The sequence below is a fragment of the Haliotis cracherodii genome, unplaced genomic scaffold (assembly GCF_022045235.1).
Source record: "Haliotis cracherodii isolate W230 unplaced genomic scaffold, xgHalCrac1.p SCAF_1, whole genome shotgun sequence".
In the NCBI taxonomy this organism is placed as follows: Eukaryota; Metazoa; Mollusca; class Gastropoda; order Lepetellida; family Haliotidae; genus Haliotis; species Haliotis cracherodii.
In genome coordinates, this window is record NW_027266264.1 from 14963496 (window position 1) to 14977483 (window position 13988).

The 13988-nt window shown below is 39.8% G+C and overlaps 1 protein-coding gene across 1 annotated transcript; it reads left to right on the forward strand.

The window, feature by feature from the left end:
* The first annotated feature begins 190 nt into the window (after positions 1–190).
* Positions 191–8956, forward strand: LOC139473471 (failed axon connections homolog). Its single transcript, XM_071256068.1, has 7 exons — positions 191–241; positions 1339–1515; positions 1878–2016; positions 2547–2743; positions 3445–3644; positions 6278–6394; positions 7001–8956. The coding sequence occupies exons 2-7, from the start codon at positions 1400–1402 to the stop codon at positions 7105–7107; spliced, it is 876 nt and encodes a 291-aa protein (XP_071112169.1). The 5' UTR covers positions 191–241; positions 1339–1399; the 3' UTR covers positions 7108–8956.
* Positions 8957–13988: the final 5032 nt, after the last annotated feature.

Genomic DNA, 13988 nt, shown 5'->3' on the forward strand with positions numbered 1-13988 from the left:
AAGCGAGAAAGCGATGTCCCCTCTCGGCCACCACAGGAAATACAGAATATCTAGTCATGTAATAAAAAAATGGACTCTGTGCCCCTCTTAGCTACAGGTAGAGCAGAAAACGTTATCGGTTTGAAAAACAGGTATACTTACATGAGCCGGGTGACATATGTCACGTATAGCCTCATTTCACACGCAGTCCCGGGTCACGGTTTCCTAACAGGATAGGACTCTTTCAACGCTGTCCTGCGAGGTAAATGTGCATGTCTGACTGGTGTACGCCGACATTGTACCCTATGCTATACAGCCCATATGCTATAGATAATGATTCTATAATAATGGAGCTAAATTGGGATTCCAGGTTAGTGTAGATTACCAATAACCTATGTTTGTCGTGAGAGGAGACAATGTGGATCGGACGGTCAAGCTGTGCTCCGACTTGGTTGATAAGCGTGGATCGATGCTCATGATATTAATCACTGGATTGTCTGGTCCAGACTCGATTATTTACAGACCGGCGTCATATAGCTGTAATATTGCTGAGTGCGGCGTTACACAACCAACAAACAAAAAACATGTCTTTCTGCACACTCTCTATAACTGATTTTGATTTGGTGTACTAGAACCTACAAACCTAGTATTACTTCTGCTTAAAGGGGAAGTGTACACGCAAAAATCACTTTCTTTCTTTTTCTAAACAAAACGCAATTTTAGAATTAGTTAGTATCTGTGTTTGAAAATATACACTCATTTGTTTTCACAGTGAAAGTAGGAAGCTCACAATAGTGTGAAAGTGATATGCCGTTATGAGGCCTTCGTTTTACGAGCGAAATAGACCTGAGTTATCCCCCTTAGATTATGACGTAATTGGTGCCAATTCAACTGGGTCCCTGTCTATTCTCAACGCAAAAGATATCAAGGACCAGTTTGCGATAAAACAACATTGTCTACGACACACTCCGGCGCAGTGGTGACTCAGCATAACACAATTCTGGCTGGCATCTGAGATGCTAGAATCACAAAACTGTACCTACACCACGTGAAGCGGCTCTAACAAAGCATGATGACGTCATAATGTTTATCAATTGGCACCAATGACGTCATATTGCAAGGGACATAAGCCATGGTGTTTTTGTTATGGAAATAGAACACTTTGTAAATGTGAAAAATATAAATCGTTTTAGTGCAAAAATATGTTAATTAAATATGATGTTTTTATAATTTTGTCTATGACACTTCTATGTTAACACTTTTAATGTGGAAAAAGTACAAGAAAAAAAGGTTCATTTCCGTGTGAACTTGCCCTTTAACAGTTATTACCCGTTTCAACATGTCCTGGGTGTAACTCAGGTCAACCCGATAACAGCGCTGTGCACAGTGACTTGCACATTAAGCTAACAGTTCACCAGCAATGGAGACTCTCGTGGATGCCTTTAACGACCTGGACACATCACAAAAAGTATATGCTGTCGGAGGCGTTGTGGTAGCTGTAGTGTCGGTCGTCGCTCTCAGGAAACTGTTTTTCAAGTAAGTTGTGTCGTATGAAATGTTAAGGAGATCTTCATTTGCACAACCAAAGATATTCGTGTGCCAACCAACAGCTTCACGTTCTTAAGCTTGAGTGATGATTTATATATATTCCAGAAAGTACAGACGAAGAGGCGTGAATGTAAATAATTGAGCATCTAGCAAACACAAGTTTTGGCTGTTAATTGCATTATGCACAGAGAAATATACACTAGACATCGCAATCACCATAAACATAGTAACTGATTGTCTAATCATTTTTACCTTACCAACATGCTGTTTTAAGGTTTATGTCACCGACATCTGACAATTTCGAAAATACAATCACCAGCTATATATTGATCTATTATGATATTGTACAGAGAGGCAATGGCAAAGAAGAACTATCCCCGAGATACAGTGATCTTTCATCAGATCGGTAGGGGTCTCTATGCCCCCAGCTTGTCGCCATTTATTATGAAGCTTGAGACCTATCTCCGGATGGCCAAAATACCCTACCAGGTAGGAGAGTGAGTGCGTGAGTGAATGAGCGTTGTTTCAATACGCAGTCTGCATTAATCCAAGTATGTCCTGGAAGTTAAACTATTGACTTCAGGAGCAAGGATTCGCGTCCCCGTTTCACAATAACATAGTTTAAGCTAGCTAACAAATTATAGCAATAACCACGAATTGCATTTTACAAAAATCACGAGGAACTTTGAGTCTAACCCCTCGAAAAATGCCCATTTCCCTACCTTGATCTCTTACAATCCAAGCCAGGTGCCACTAAAAGATATTTAAGAGCTATACAGTAATGCAAATTATTTTGTACTGGTTCTACATTTGACCTGTGATCTTCCACACAGAACGTCAATGGGATAAATATGTCATCTAGACGCATGGTCCCCTCTCTAGTAACATTTGCATTGGTTCGTTCGTTGCAAATGTCTTCACAATCCTAGCCTGACGATACCAAAATTGCATCGATTCCAGTATATCATACACGTTATGTTATACATGATTTTTAATTTGCTTTGTGGTCTTTCACACAGAACGTCCATGGGATGCAGCGTTCATCAAAGGGCAAATTCCCCTGGATTGAGTACAATGGGCAGGAGGTAGCTGACTCGACACTGTGTATCAACTTCCTCAACCAGAAGCTGGGGGTGGACCTCAACAGGGATCTGAGTCCTTCTGACAGAGGTGTAGCTCAGGCGATGCAGGTCATGGCGGAGGAACATCTGTTCTGGTGAAAAGTCATTTAGTGCTCTTCCGTAAACGAAACCACAAGGCCCATGAGGCAAGCTCTTTGCAAGCCTTTGAATAATCCTATCTGCAGTATCGCTAAAAGGTTTATACAATTCTGTTCGAATTTTGATAATGCTCATCCCAACAGCTTTAGTTAAGTCAAAGATGCCAGTGTCTACATACATGGATCACTATAAAATATGATATGAGGAAAATAAGTTCATATGTTTTGCGTATATTTATAGTTTTGACGAGTCTAGCAACGGTGACTCTGAAATCAAATAATGGATTAACCAAGGATCATAATCAGGGCAAATCGGGGATTCAAAACCACAATGGGTGGATCCTACTGCTATAAGATGGCACTTATAGGTGGATCCTCCTGCTATAAGGTGGCACTTGTTACCCTGCTTGACGCTCGGCATAAAGGGTATAAAACAAAGACTGGTCTGTTAAGAGTTCATATACTGTGTGTGGGTGTTCATGTTAAAATGGTATACCAAGTTTCATAGAAGAACTCGTACCAGCACACACATGTGCCTGCATATTCCTATGTGATCTAAATACCTTGAACGCGACGTTAACCCCAGTTCACCGCACATCACCTTCTCTAAGATTATTTACGTGTATCTACATATACAATTTCTATTTTATTTTACTAAAAATTCAAGCATACGTGTTTGGATTACACTATCGTTTCAGGTTTATCGTTCTCTTCCGATGGCAATTTGACAACGACAAATCTTTGATATTAAAGACACTTAAGTTCGGGAGATTTGCGACGTGGATGGTTGAACGACATTTCAAAAACCAACTATGGAATCAGGGTTTGGGCCGACACACAGAAGCGGAGATAACTTTGATGTTTAAGAAGGATCTACAATCCCTCTCCGACTTCATAGGTATGCAGATGCTTTACGTATATGTGCAATTAATACGTTTTATAGGTTCATTTAAGTCTATTTCAGTTACATTGGTATGCTCCAATAGGCGTATATGATAATGATAAATCATTGCCAGTCAAAGGTTTGAAAATTAAAAAATTGTTTAGATTTGGTACTTTATATTTCTTCTTGTATTTAGTCTTGACAGTGGGGAGAGCACGGTGATGTGCCTTGCAAATGTCGTTTGACTTACTTGGTATATTAAGATCTGTAAAATACCACACCATATGTAACAGTAGGTACCAGTAGTTTGTTTAAAAAATAACTTCATTTATTAACAGTCTGAATCACATGCATATACACGACGTTAAAAATATTATAAGGATGCCAAAGTTAATTCTAATCTCAGATCGTTTTCAATGTATGTTCGAATTTTGTGTATTATGTATATTTAGCAAATGGGGAGCGTGAACTATAGGTATGTCAGGGTGATTAATAAGGTAGAAGAGTGACTGTGTTGTGGAGACTGTAAGTGACATACATATATGATGTTGATTCTGCGGAATCAGTGAAGAAGCCAGTAGATGCTCACAAACATAAACAATCCAAACGGTTTGACAAGGGAAGTGTACTAACTTCATAGATTTTCGAAAGGCATTCGGACAGTGAGACGAGGGGCTTTTTCATGGGAAATAGTCAGTTCTATTTGAATTAGAGGTAAACTTTATAGAAATGTCGGAATTATCAGGTCTTGATGTGAACAGAATAAACCTGGAGTGGATGTATTCAGGAGGTATGTAGACTAACAAACAAGGAAAAATGGTCCCATAAATCTCAATTGCTCGATATCGTACAACATATTCAAATTATTATCAAATAGAAAATGGACAAATATCAGCATTTAAGCCTTATTTACAAGTCATTTATTTACTCGGACCTAATTATGCAATTTTGAGTGAATATGGGCGATAGCCACTGTATATTAGTACCCCAAAGAGGGTTATACATATTGACTTAAACTTGCTTTGTTGTCAGGCCAAAGATATGTAAAGCTAAGCAATAATATGTTGCACTACTATGATGAGTGCGGTAAGCTTAATTGGGTTTCACATGTAAAACAACTTTTTTGTACACATGGTTTTATGATAGTGTGGCCCAGTCAAGATGAGGAAAACAGAAGCCAATTTATTTATAAATAAATTTACTTAAAGATTGAGCGTTAAATTTATAGCAGAATGGTATGCTAGAATCAACAACAGCCCAAAAACGTCCAAGTCATAGACAATTCAAAGCTATTTTTTAAACTGAATTATACTTAACTACTTTAAAGTGAGTGAGTATGGTTTTACGCCGCTTTTAGCAATATTCCAGCAACATCACGGCGGGGGACACCAGAAATGGGCTTCACACATTGTACCCATGTCGGGATTCGAACCCGGGTCTTCGGCGTGACGAGCGAACGCTTTGACCACTAGGCTACCCGACCGCCCTAACTACTTTAGACTTGCAGAAATATAAGTCTACATGTCACATACATTAGATGTGGTGTATTACAACTAGAAATTGAAAAGGGCAGAGCTGAAATTATACCGGTTGAAGAAAGAGTGTGTAAACTAATTCAATCAAACCAAGTAGAGAATGAGAAAAAAGTTAGAATGCGTAATTGCGAAGAATTTGTCAATACTTTCTTAATATTTCATTCCCCATATTTCAAATGCAAATTATAATATAGGTGACATTTTAAGAGTCAAGCATTTTGCGCGTAGAAAACGGGTAACTGTTTATACTGTTGAAATTGATTACAAATTTGAATAAGGGCCTTTTCCAGCTTGAGTGGAACGATTTGTCCACGTCTTTGTCCACTTCAACGTCTATGAAAAAGTAAAATTTGTAGTAGGTTGTAGTTTTTACCGGTACATTTATTTTCCAAATTTACTTCAAGTCTACACTTCTTACAAAGGAGGGGGCATGGTTGGCCCAGTCGTCTAAGGCGCCGCGATTCGCTGTGCAGAGTTGCGTCCCTTGGGCATGCCAGAAACCTATGATTGTGGGTTCGAATCCCGGTTCGCCCCGATTATGTTTCTATGTTTGTCAGCACCATACCCGTGCTCGTGGGTTCCACCGAAGTGGTAAACGTCTGAGATCTTCATCACTTCGGGCTTTCCTCCCACATTAAGCTGACACGCCGTGATATAACTGGAATTCTGTTAAAAGCGGCGTTAAACCCAACTCACTCACTCACTCACTCTTACAAAGGATGTAACACAATCACGTTGTCGCTGATGGCCTATCACAGAATATTAAAATGTCACAACATCGTCTGTTAATAAAAGGTAGCATCAAATCTTAATACTTTCTGTCCTTTGCTATTACGAATTGATCAAATCCATCCTTTTCCGTCGTTTTATTAGAAACATGATCAGATGTTACTTAAATGTAACCAATATAAGTATATGCAATTAACACATGTTGTGGCAGGTGGCAGTGGCAATTCAATTAAGTCATCTTTGTGTTGTTGTTTACGGGAATATAATCAATATGAAAAGACAACAATGAATCAAGGGAGAATTTTGTACTTTTGCTTTATTTCGTACTTTTCCTGTGTTTCCATTTGTTTCAATATATCCAGTCCACATGTTGGATTGTTCCAGGGACGAAGAAGTTCCTGATGGGGGACGAGCCCTGTGAGACGGACTGCACAGTGTTCGGTCAGCTGTCATATTTCTACTGGCATTTCATGGGCACCAGGCATGAGAACATCATTAAGGGCAAGTACCTTTAGATGCATCCTCAGTACTAACGGGGTTTGAAAACATAACGATCTTCCTTCACTTGATATTTACTGGACGGGTATATGGAGGGGTGTTTGGGGCATTACTTAGAGTTTGAAAAAGATATTAAATGGTATGTCCTTTAGTGTACAGTGCACATTTGTTTATGTCACAGCAATCTCATTATTGATAGCATTATGTCAATGCAGGCGTTACAGTGTACTGCTGCAAATGTGCTGTACAAATCTCATGACATTGCAAGATACTGATAACATGCATAATGTACAGCTACGTGTTTGTTGGGCATACAGTTCTCATTAATTGTAACCTGCTGTTAACACATATACGTATATAACAGACGAGATGTTAACCCTTATATCAGGCCAAAGTTTTCAAATTCATGTTGATTTCAATGATGATAAAAAAAAAACGTCACAGTCTCACGACATTTTAACCACAAGACAATATATTTTGTATTCAATTTCAGTTTTCAATTCATTTTCCTGAATGTTCTTTTCCCGTTTTAAGTTACTTAATTCGCAAATAAAATAATGTTATAATTTGTTGTTAAATATTAGTTGATTATAAACTTTTCCAATGCAGACAAATACCCCAACCTGGCCGCCTACTGTGAACGTATGAAGGACACATTCTGGCCCGACTGGGACCAGTGCATCACACACGGAGGGACAAGGGAGGCAACCAAGTAGTAACTGCAAATTCCGTTTTCTTCCAAGGAGCTTTAGCTTTTAATTATTATTATGTTCGGGTTTAACTTCATATGTTGTATTGCTATGATATCTATTCAAACATAGCTCAATACAAAGTACGTGAATCAAACGTGACTATAACGGTTATCAACTCGATTAATTCATCCTTTCGACTAGAACTGAACTTCGCTGGCATATTATTTGCCTCGCCCCTGTTGCACAGAACGACCTTAACACTTAGACTACTCTAACTTCACTTACTTGATCCAAGACTCATGATAATTGTAGCGATAAGTACACTTAGTGCAATGAGGTCCTGAGTAAAATTGAACTGTATAAATGATATAATATATTTCCCCAAACATTATCGTTCGTTCAGAGAGGGAGGGGGAACGGGTGGCCCAGTCGTCTAAGGCGTCGCGATTCGCTGTGCAGAGTTGCGTCCCTTGGACACGCCAGAAACCTATGCTTGTGGGTTCGAATCCCGGTTCGCCCCAATTATGTTTCAAGGTTTGTCAGCACCATACGCGTGCTCGTGGGTTTCACCGAAGTGGTAAACGTCTTAGACCTGCATCACTTCGGGCTTTCCTCCCACAGTAAGCTGACACGCCGCGATATAACTGGAATAATGTTAAAAGCGGCGTTAAACCCAACTCACTCACTCACTCACTCCGCCGAAGATCCATGGTATCACGTTAAATGCTCTGGAGATTTTCATATTTGCTGACGACATTATTATGTCACAGTTGTAGGTGCACAAAGGTGTCTTGCTAAGTTTTATTCTTATTGCAATAAATGGAAGTTAAAAATCAATATTAATAAAAGTAAGGTGATTGTGTTTAGAAATAGTGGGCACTTGAGGAAATATCAAAAGTTTACGATTGAAGATTCTTTTCTCAAGGTCGTAACTAGTTATTAATATCTGGGAGTACAACTGTCTTGCTCAGGCTCTATTTATTTTACTCAGAAGACGTTAGCTCAGCAGTCATCTACGTTATTCGAATACTTCAGTCTTCATTGAAACTCTCCATTCTAGCCCCAGATGTCTGTTTTCATATATTATACGCCAAGGTTTTGCTGTACTGTCCAAGGCAGCTGAAGTATGGGTGTTTCATCCCTCTCCTCATATATATCAATTGGGATCGATGACGTGCATCAACCACGTCAGCGAGTCTGACCACCCGATCCCGTCAGTCGCCTCTTACGACAAGCATAGTCGCCTTTTACGGCAAGCATTGGTTGCTGAAGACCTATTCTACCCCGGATCTTAGCGGGTCAGGTCGAAAAGTAGCACGTCTCGCTTATCGGCCCTCTGTCTTACTTTTTGACCCATCTTCCCTCTTGTCACTGCTATCACCGAAATACGATCGATTTCATGGCTACACAAAACTGTTATCATTTGAAATGATACCTTAAATATAGATACCGCTTCACATACACATATCCTCAGCCAAGCAGTCATTACAATTCGATAACGGTATATTTTTTTCAGACTAGATAGTTTTCTTAGAGTATCAAATTCCTGCTTCACCACATACAGGGCTTACCACATACTTGAATAGGAGTTTCTCGGTGCACATTGCCGGCTGTACGTGTGTAAACACACCGACCTGAATATCGCCAAACATGCGCACTCAGATAACATATGTGTCATCCAACAACAAAAAAAGCATGTGAATCTATTTGTGACGATATTCGTGTACATGCAGATCATGATCTACATGATCGAGTAGAGCAGCCTATGTCTGAGCCCTCGCCAACAGATGCTTTCAGTGACAGTGACGGTTCTCATTTTAAACTGATTTACTCAAATGTTTGTGTTTTGAAATAAAGATTACTTATTCCTGAATATTTTTGAAGTTATTTGTTTATTTTTCCATTTTTAAAACGAAAGAAAACATTTTTACACAGATTCTGCTATATGAAACCCAATATGCATAAAATTAATTAAATTTTACTTTTCAATAATTCACGATTAGGAACATTGAGAAAACTGTCCAAATTCTGTAAAATCATTATGTCATTGTTTAAACCTATCAATTAACCCTACCTCGTATGATAAAATACATATTGCTACCCTAGTGAATCTGTATAAATATGCATCTATGCTCGGCAAAGGTGTTTTTATATCTATTCTATATGTATATGTATATGTTTTATGTTGTTAAAATAAATGTGTGCCTATGATGCCGCAGATAGCGGCCTAAAGGTAAATAAAAGTTCAGTTCAGTTCAGATAAGGCTATGTCGACGTGATCTGAGTGTCGCTCTTACACTGTGAGCAGAAGGCAAGTTTTAACATGTGTCGGGTTCATTTAAGTGACGGTCGTTATTTAACGCCGCACACTGCATTATTCCAGCTCTGTGACGACGGGCTATTAATGATACGTGCCTTGACAGGCAAAGCCAGTGATAAGGTATTATGATCAACGACCTACGCCGTTGGGGTGCGTTGACACGCTACCAACCAATTAACCGAGCCTGAACAACCGATCCATTGATTAGTCATCTCTTGCGACCTATAGAAGTTCCTGGAGACCAAATCTGTTCTTACCAGAATCCTCACGGGTTGGATCAGTGTAAGTAATAAAGGCGTGGGGAAACCCACTTCGATGGTATGGTCCTGAAATACCAAGGTTCATAATCAAAGCGAACTTTGATTCACACCCACGGCCAGCGGACACTGTCATGGCTCCGGAACTGGATGGTCACCTGGCCTGGTCATATATAAACATTTCGAAAACGGTTCAAGTTTCGTTCTCTCTCAGAATTTTAAAATCACTGTTTATATTTGTTCAAATCTGTCACTTCTTCATGTAAGCTTCGAGTTTAATTGTATTCGTCACTTCACGAGTATGTGTTAGTGTTAGTGTGTGTGTGTTAGTGTGTGTGTTAGTGTGTGTTAGTGTGTGTGTTAGTGTGTGTGTGTGTGTGTGTGTGTGTGTGTGTGTGTGTGTGTGTGTGTGTGTGTGTGTGTGTGTGTGCTATATAAGTGTGCTATATAAGTGCAATAATCTTTGACGCGACGTTAAACCCCATTTCACCTCACCTCCATTGCACACTCGGCAACTCTTCATTTATTCCAATAATTATGCATTAGTTTCCGGATATATCGCATGTTGCAATGTCCACTGGCACGCGAGGATTCACACGGTTATCTCCCATTAATTACACACCTCTATATTCCCATTAGTTACACACCTCTATATTCCCATTAGTTACACACCTCTATATTCCCATTAGTTACACACCTCTATATTCCCATTAGTTACACACCTCTATATTCCCATTAGTTACACACCTCTATATTCCCAGTTGTTACACACCTCTATATTCCCATTAGTTACACACCTCTATATTCCCATTAGTTACACACCTCTATATTCCCAGTTGTTACACACCTCTATATTCCCATCAGTCACACACCTCTATATTCCCATTAGTTACACACCTCTATATTCCCATTAGTTACACACCTCTATATTCCCATTAGTTACACACCTCTATATTCCCATTAGTTACACACCTCCATATTCCCTTTAGTTACACACCTCTATATTCCCATTAGTTACACACCTCTATATTCCCATTAGTTACACACCTCTATATTCCCATTAGTTACACACCTCTATATTCCCAGTTGTTACACACCTCTATATTCCCATTAGTTACACACCTCTATATTCCCATTAGTTACACACCTCTATATTCCCAGTTGTTACACATCCTGGGAGGAGACCAGGAGGGGATTAACTAAGACAACACCTACTGAGTAATGGACCAGTCCTAACTGGAGTACATAGGATTACCACAGAGACCAAAGTATACATACTGATTGTCAAGCTGGAGTTTTAGCACAAATGCTATTTTGAAATGATATGATATGCCTAAAAGGCAACATATCTGTATTGAATGTATGGTTAATATGTATACAACAATATATACTGAACCAAATTAAAAACTTCACAATCCTAAAATTTTAACATTTTGACCAGTTATCATTGTGGGCCCTTATTGTGTATTTAAACAGTAATGGCCACGTATTGTCTTCAGATAACACCCGTTTTTGTGCAGGTTAATCGATCAAAATCATGTGCACAGCACTATAGTGGCAAAAGTGGTTTTTCAAGTGCAACTTTCACGTGGCTATAATACCGCTAGGTTTTCAGCCATACTTGTTAGCAGTCATTAACCAAAAAAAGAAAAACACAAGAAAACAAAAGTCTTTAAGGCCATTTGTCATGCCACGCCTTTCAAATGTGCAACGTGAAGGTACCATCGGCATGTTGCAGACGGGAACGTCCGTAGCTGAAGTCGCAAGGACGATGGGTTGTAGTCGACGGACTGTTTATGATTTACAGACGCGTCTACAGCAAACGGGGACCACCGCTGATCGCCCTCGGCAAGGTCGACCACGTGTGACGTCACATGCAGAGGATCGTCAGATTGTTTTACGTCACCTCCGTAACCGATTTTTGACGGCTACATCAATCAAAAATGAACTGTTTAGGGGTAGACTGAGTGCGCAAACTGTTCGAAACCGTCTGAGAACTGCTCACCTTCAAGCACGACGGCCATACTGCGGGCCGATTCTGACTCAATTACACAGACGGCAACGTCAATTGTGGGCACAGCGACACTTACGATGGTCTCAGAGGAATTGGAATCAAGTCGTCTTCAGTGATGAATCCCGATTTAATCTTCGATTTGCTGATGGTAGGGCGAGGGTGTGGAGGCGCCGTCATGAACGTTACGCCCAGTGTTGTGTACAGGAAGTTGACAGATTTCGAGGCGGAAGTGTCATGGTGTAGGGTGTTTTCTGTGGCAATGCACGCTCCAGGCTTCTTCTCTTCCGTGGCAACCTCAACGCTGCTGCTTACCGCAACCAGGTACTGGCACCAGAACTTCTGCTTTTTATGGCAGCACATGGACCCGGTTCGATCTTCCAACACGACAATGCCAGACCCCACACAGCAATTTTGACAAGGAATTTCCTTCAGAATGCGGGAGTCAACGTCATGGACCGGCCGTCAAGGTCTCCTGACCTCAATCCCATCGAACACGTCTGGGATGCTCTTGGCAGAAGTCTGCGCACTCTCCAGAACCAACCACGGAATTTGCAAGACCTTGGCACCATTTTGCAGCAACAATGGCGTCGTCTTCCCAATCTTGTGTTCACAAGCATCACACGGTCCATGCGGAGGCGTTGTGTGGCAGTTGTCAATGTACATGGTGGCAATACACGCTACTGAACTTGTGTGCCATCAGATTCTCGTGCTTGGGACTTATGATTTAAACTGTCGATGTTATTACCGAATGCCGTAGGTGCTTGGAACAAATTATGGTTACAACCGTTAATTAAAATCCTTCTTTGGACATAAATGATTAAAAATTACCTTCTCTGATACATTTGTCCGTTGTATATCATATATGGGATTACTTTTAAATATGTGAAGTTTTTAATTTGACTCAGTATGTACGTGTGTGTGTGCGCGCGTGTGTGTGTGTTTGTGTGTGTGTGTGTGTGTGTGCGCGCGCGTGTGCGTGCGTGCGTGCGTGCGTGCGTGCGTGTCTGTGTGCTGTACCTGCTGAGACGAATAAAGAAGGAAAGAAAAAACAAAAACATTGTTAACTGACGTGACGATGATTTACTGTGAAACTACACTGTTCTGTGTGGTTATATGTGAATGAATGAGTATGCTAAGAGGAAAGCCCGAAGTGATCCAGGTCTAAGAACTTTTACCATTTTAGTGAAATCATTGAGACCGGGTAAGGTGCTGACAAACCCCCAAAACATAATCAGGGATAAACAGGGATAAACCCACGATCACAGCGATGCCCCACTTGTTTTACCCATCGCGATATGGGAAAGTGATGATAAATAAATAGTGACCAAAAAAGACTTTTCATAACCATAAGAAATCTGTGCTAAAATTAGAATCAATTGTACGACTCCGACTATATCATAAGCATGTGTTTAAGAATTACTATCAAATAGTGATGATACCAAGAGTTCACGAAAAGGTGATAAACCTTTTTAAGTATGTTACTTAGGCTGTGAATGCTGTAACCATGATCAAACCACTTTTAATCAAGATTCTTATGAAGATCTTTCAAATCTTCTTTGAAAGAATTATGTTCGATTGTTCCTAAAAGGTGTACAGTAAACTAAGTTTATAACGAACTTAACCGTAGTTGGTTATAAGCACATATACAGCATAATTACTGCAAATGGACGGGGCCAAAAAACAGTTCATTATATCCATCAGTTCGTTATAAGCGTGTTCGTTATAAACGTAGTTTACTGTATACACAAAAGGCTGCAGCTGCTGGAATATTTATCGACATAAATCGACAAGGAAAAATGAATATTGGAAAGTTGAAGTCATTCCTCTTGGCATACAGTCTTGTTGAGAGTTTGGTTGTTTTTTGGTCATTCTGAATCTCTATGCACAGATCTAAATATGAAACAGATAAGGTGATTCTCAATCGAAGGATGCTAATTCATTCGTGGAAGATTTATTATTATGTCTTCTGTTGGCTTTTTGTCAACAGAACATGTTTTTCTAAGCACGTTTATAATTTATTACCATTTGGGCAAGGAATAACCGAGAAAATTGAAAATGCATTATTGAGTACAAATATCACTTCACGCTCACCAGTATATTGTTTAAGGAAGTAATGTTGGAATGTTGCAGAATAATGTTTTGGTTGACTTATTGATACTGTTTATTCTTCGTTTCAAGTCCTGCCTTCTTCCTACTGTGTCTTGACAAGGATACATTAACACCCCCTGTTTTAACCTGTAGGGATGCCGGGTTCGAATTCGTCCCTAGTTTGCTAAATGTGACACTTGAAACCTTACTCAGCGCGTTCGATTTA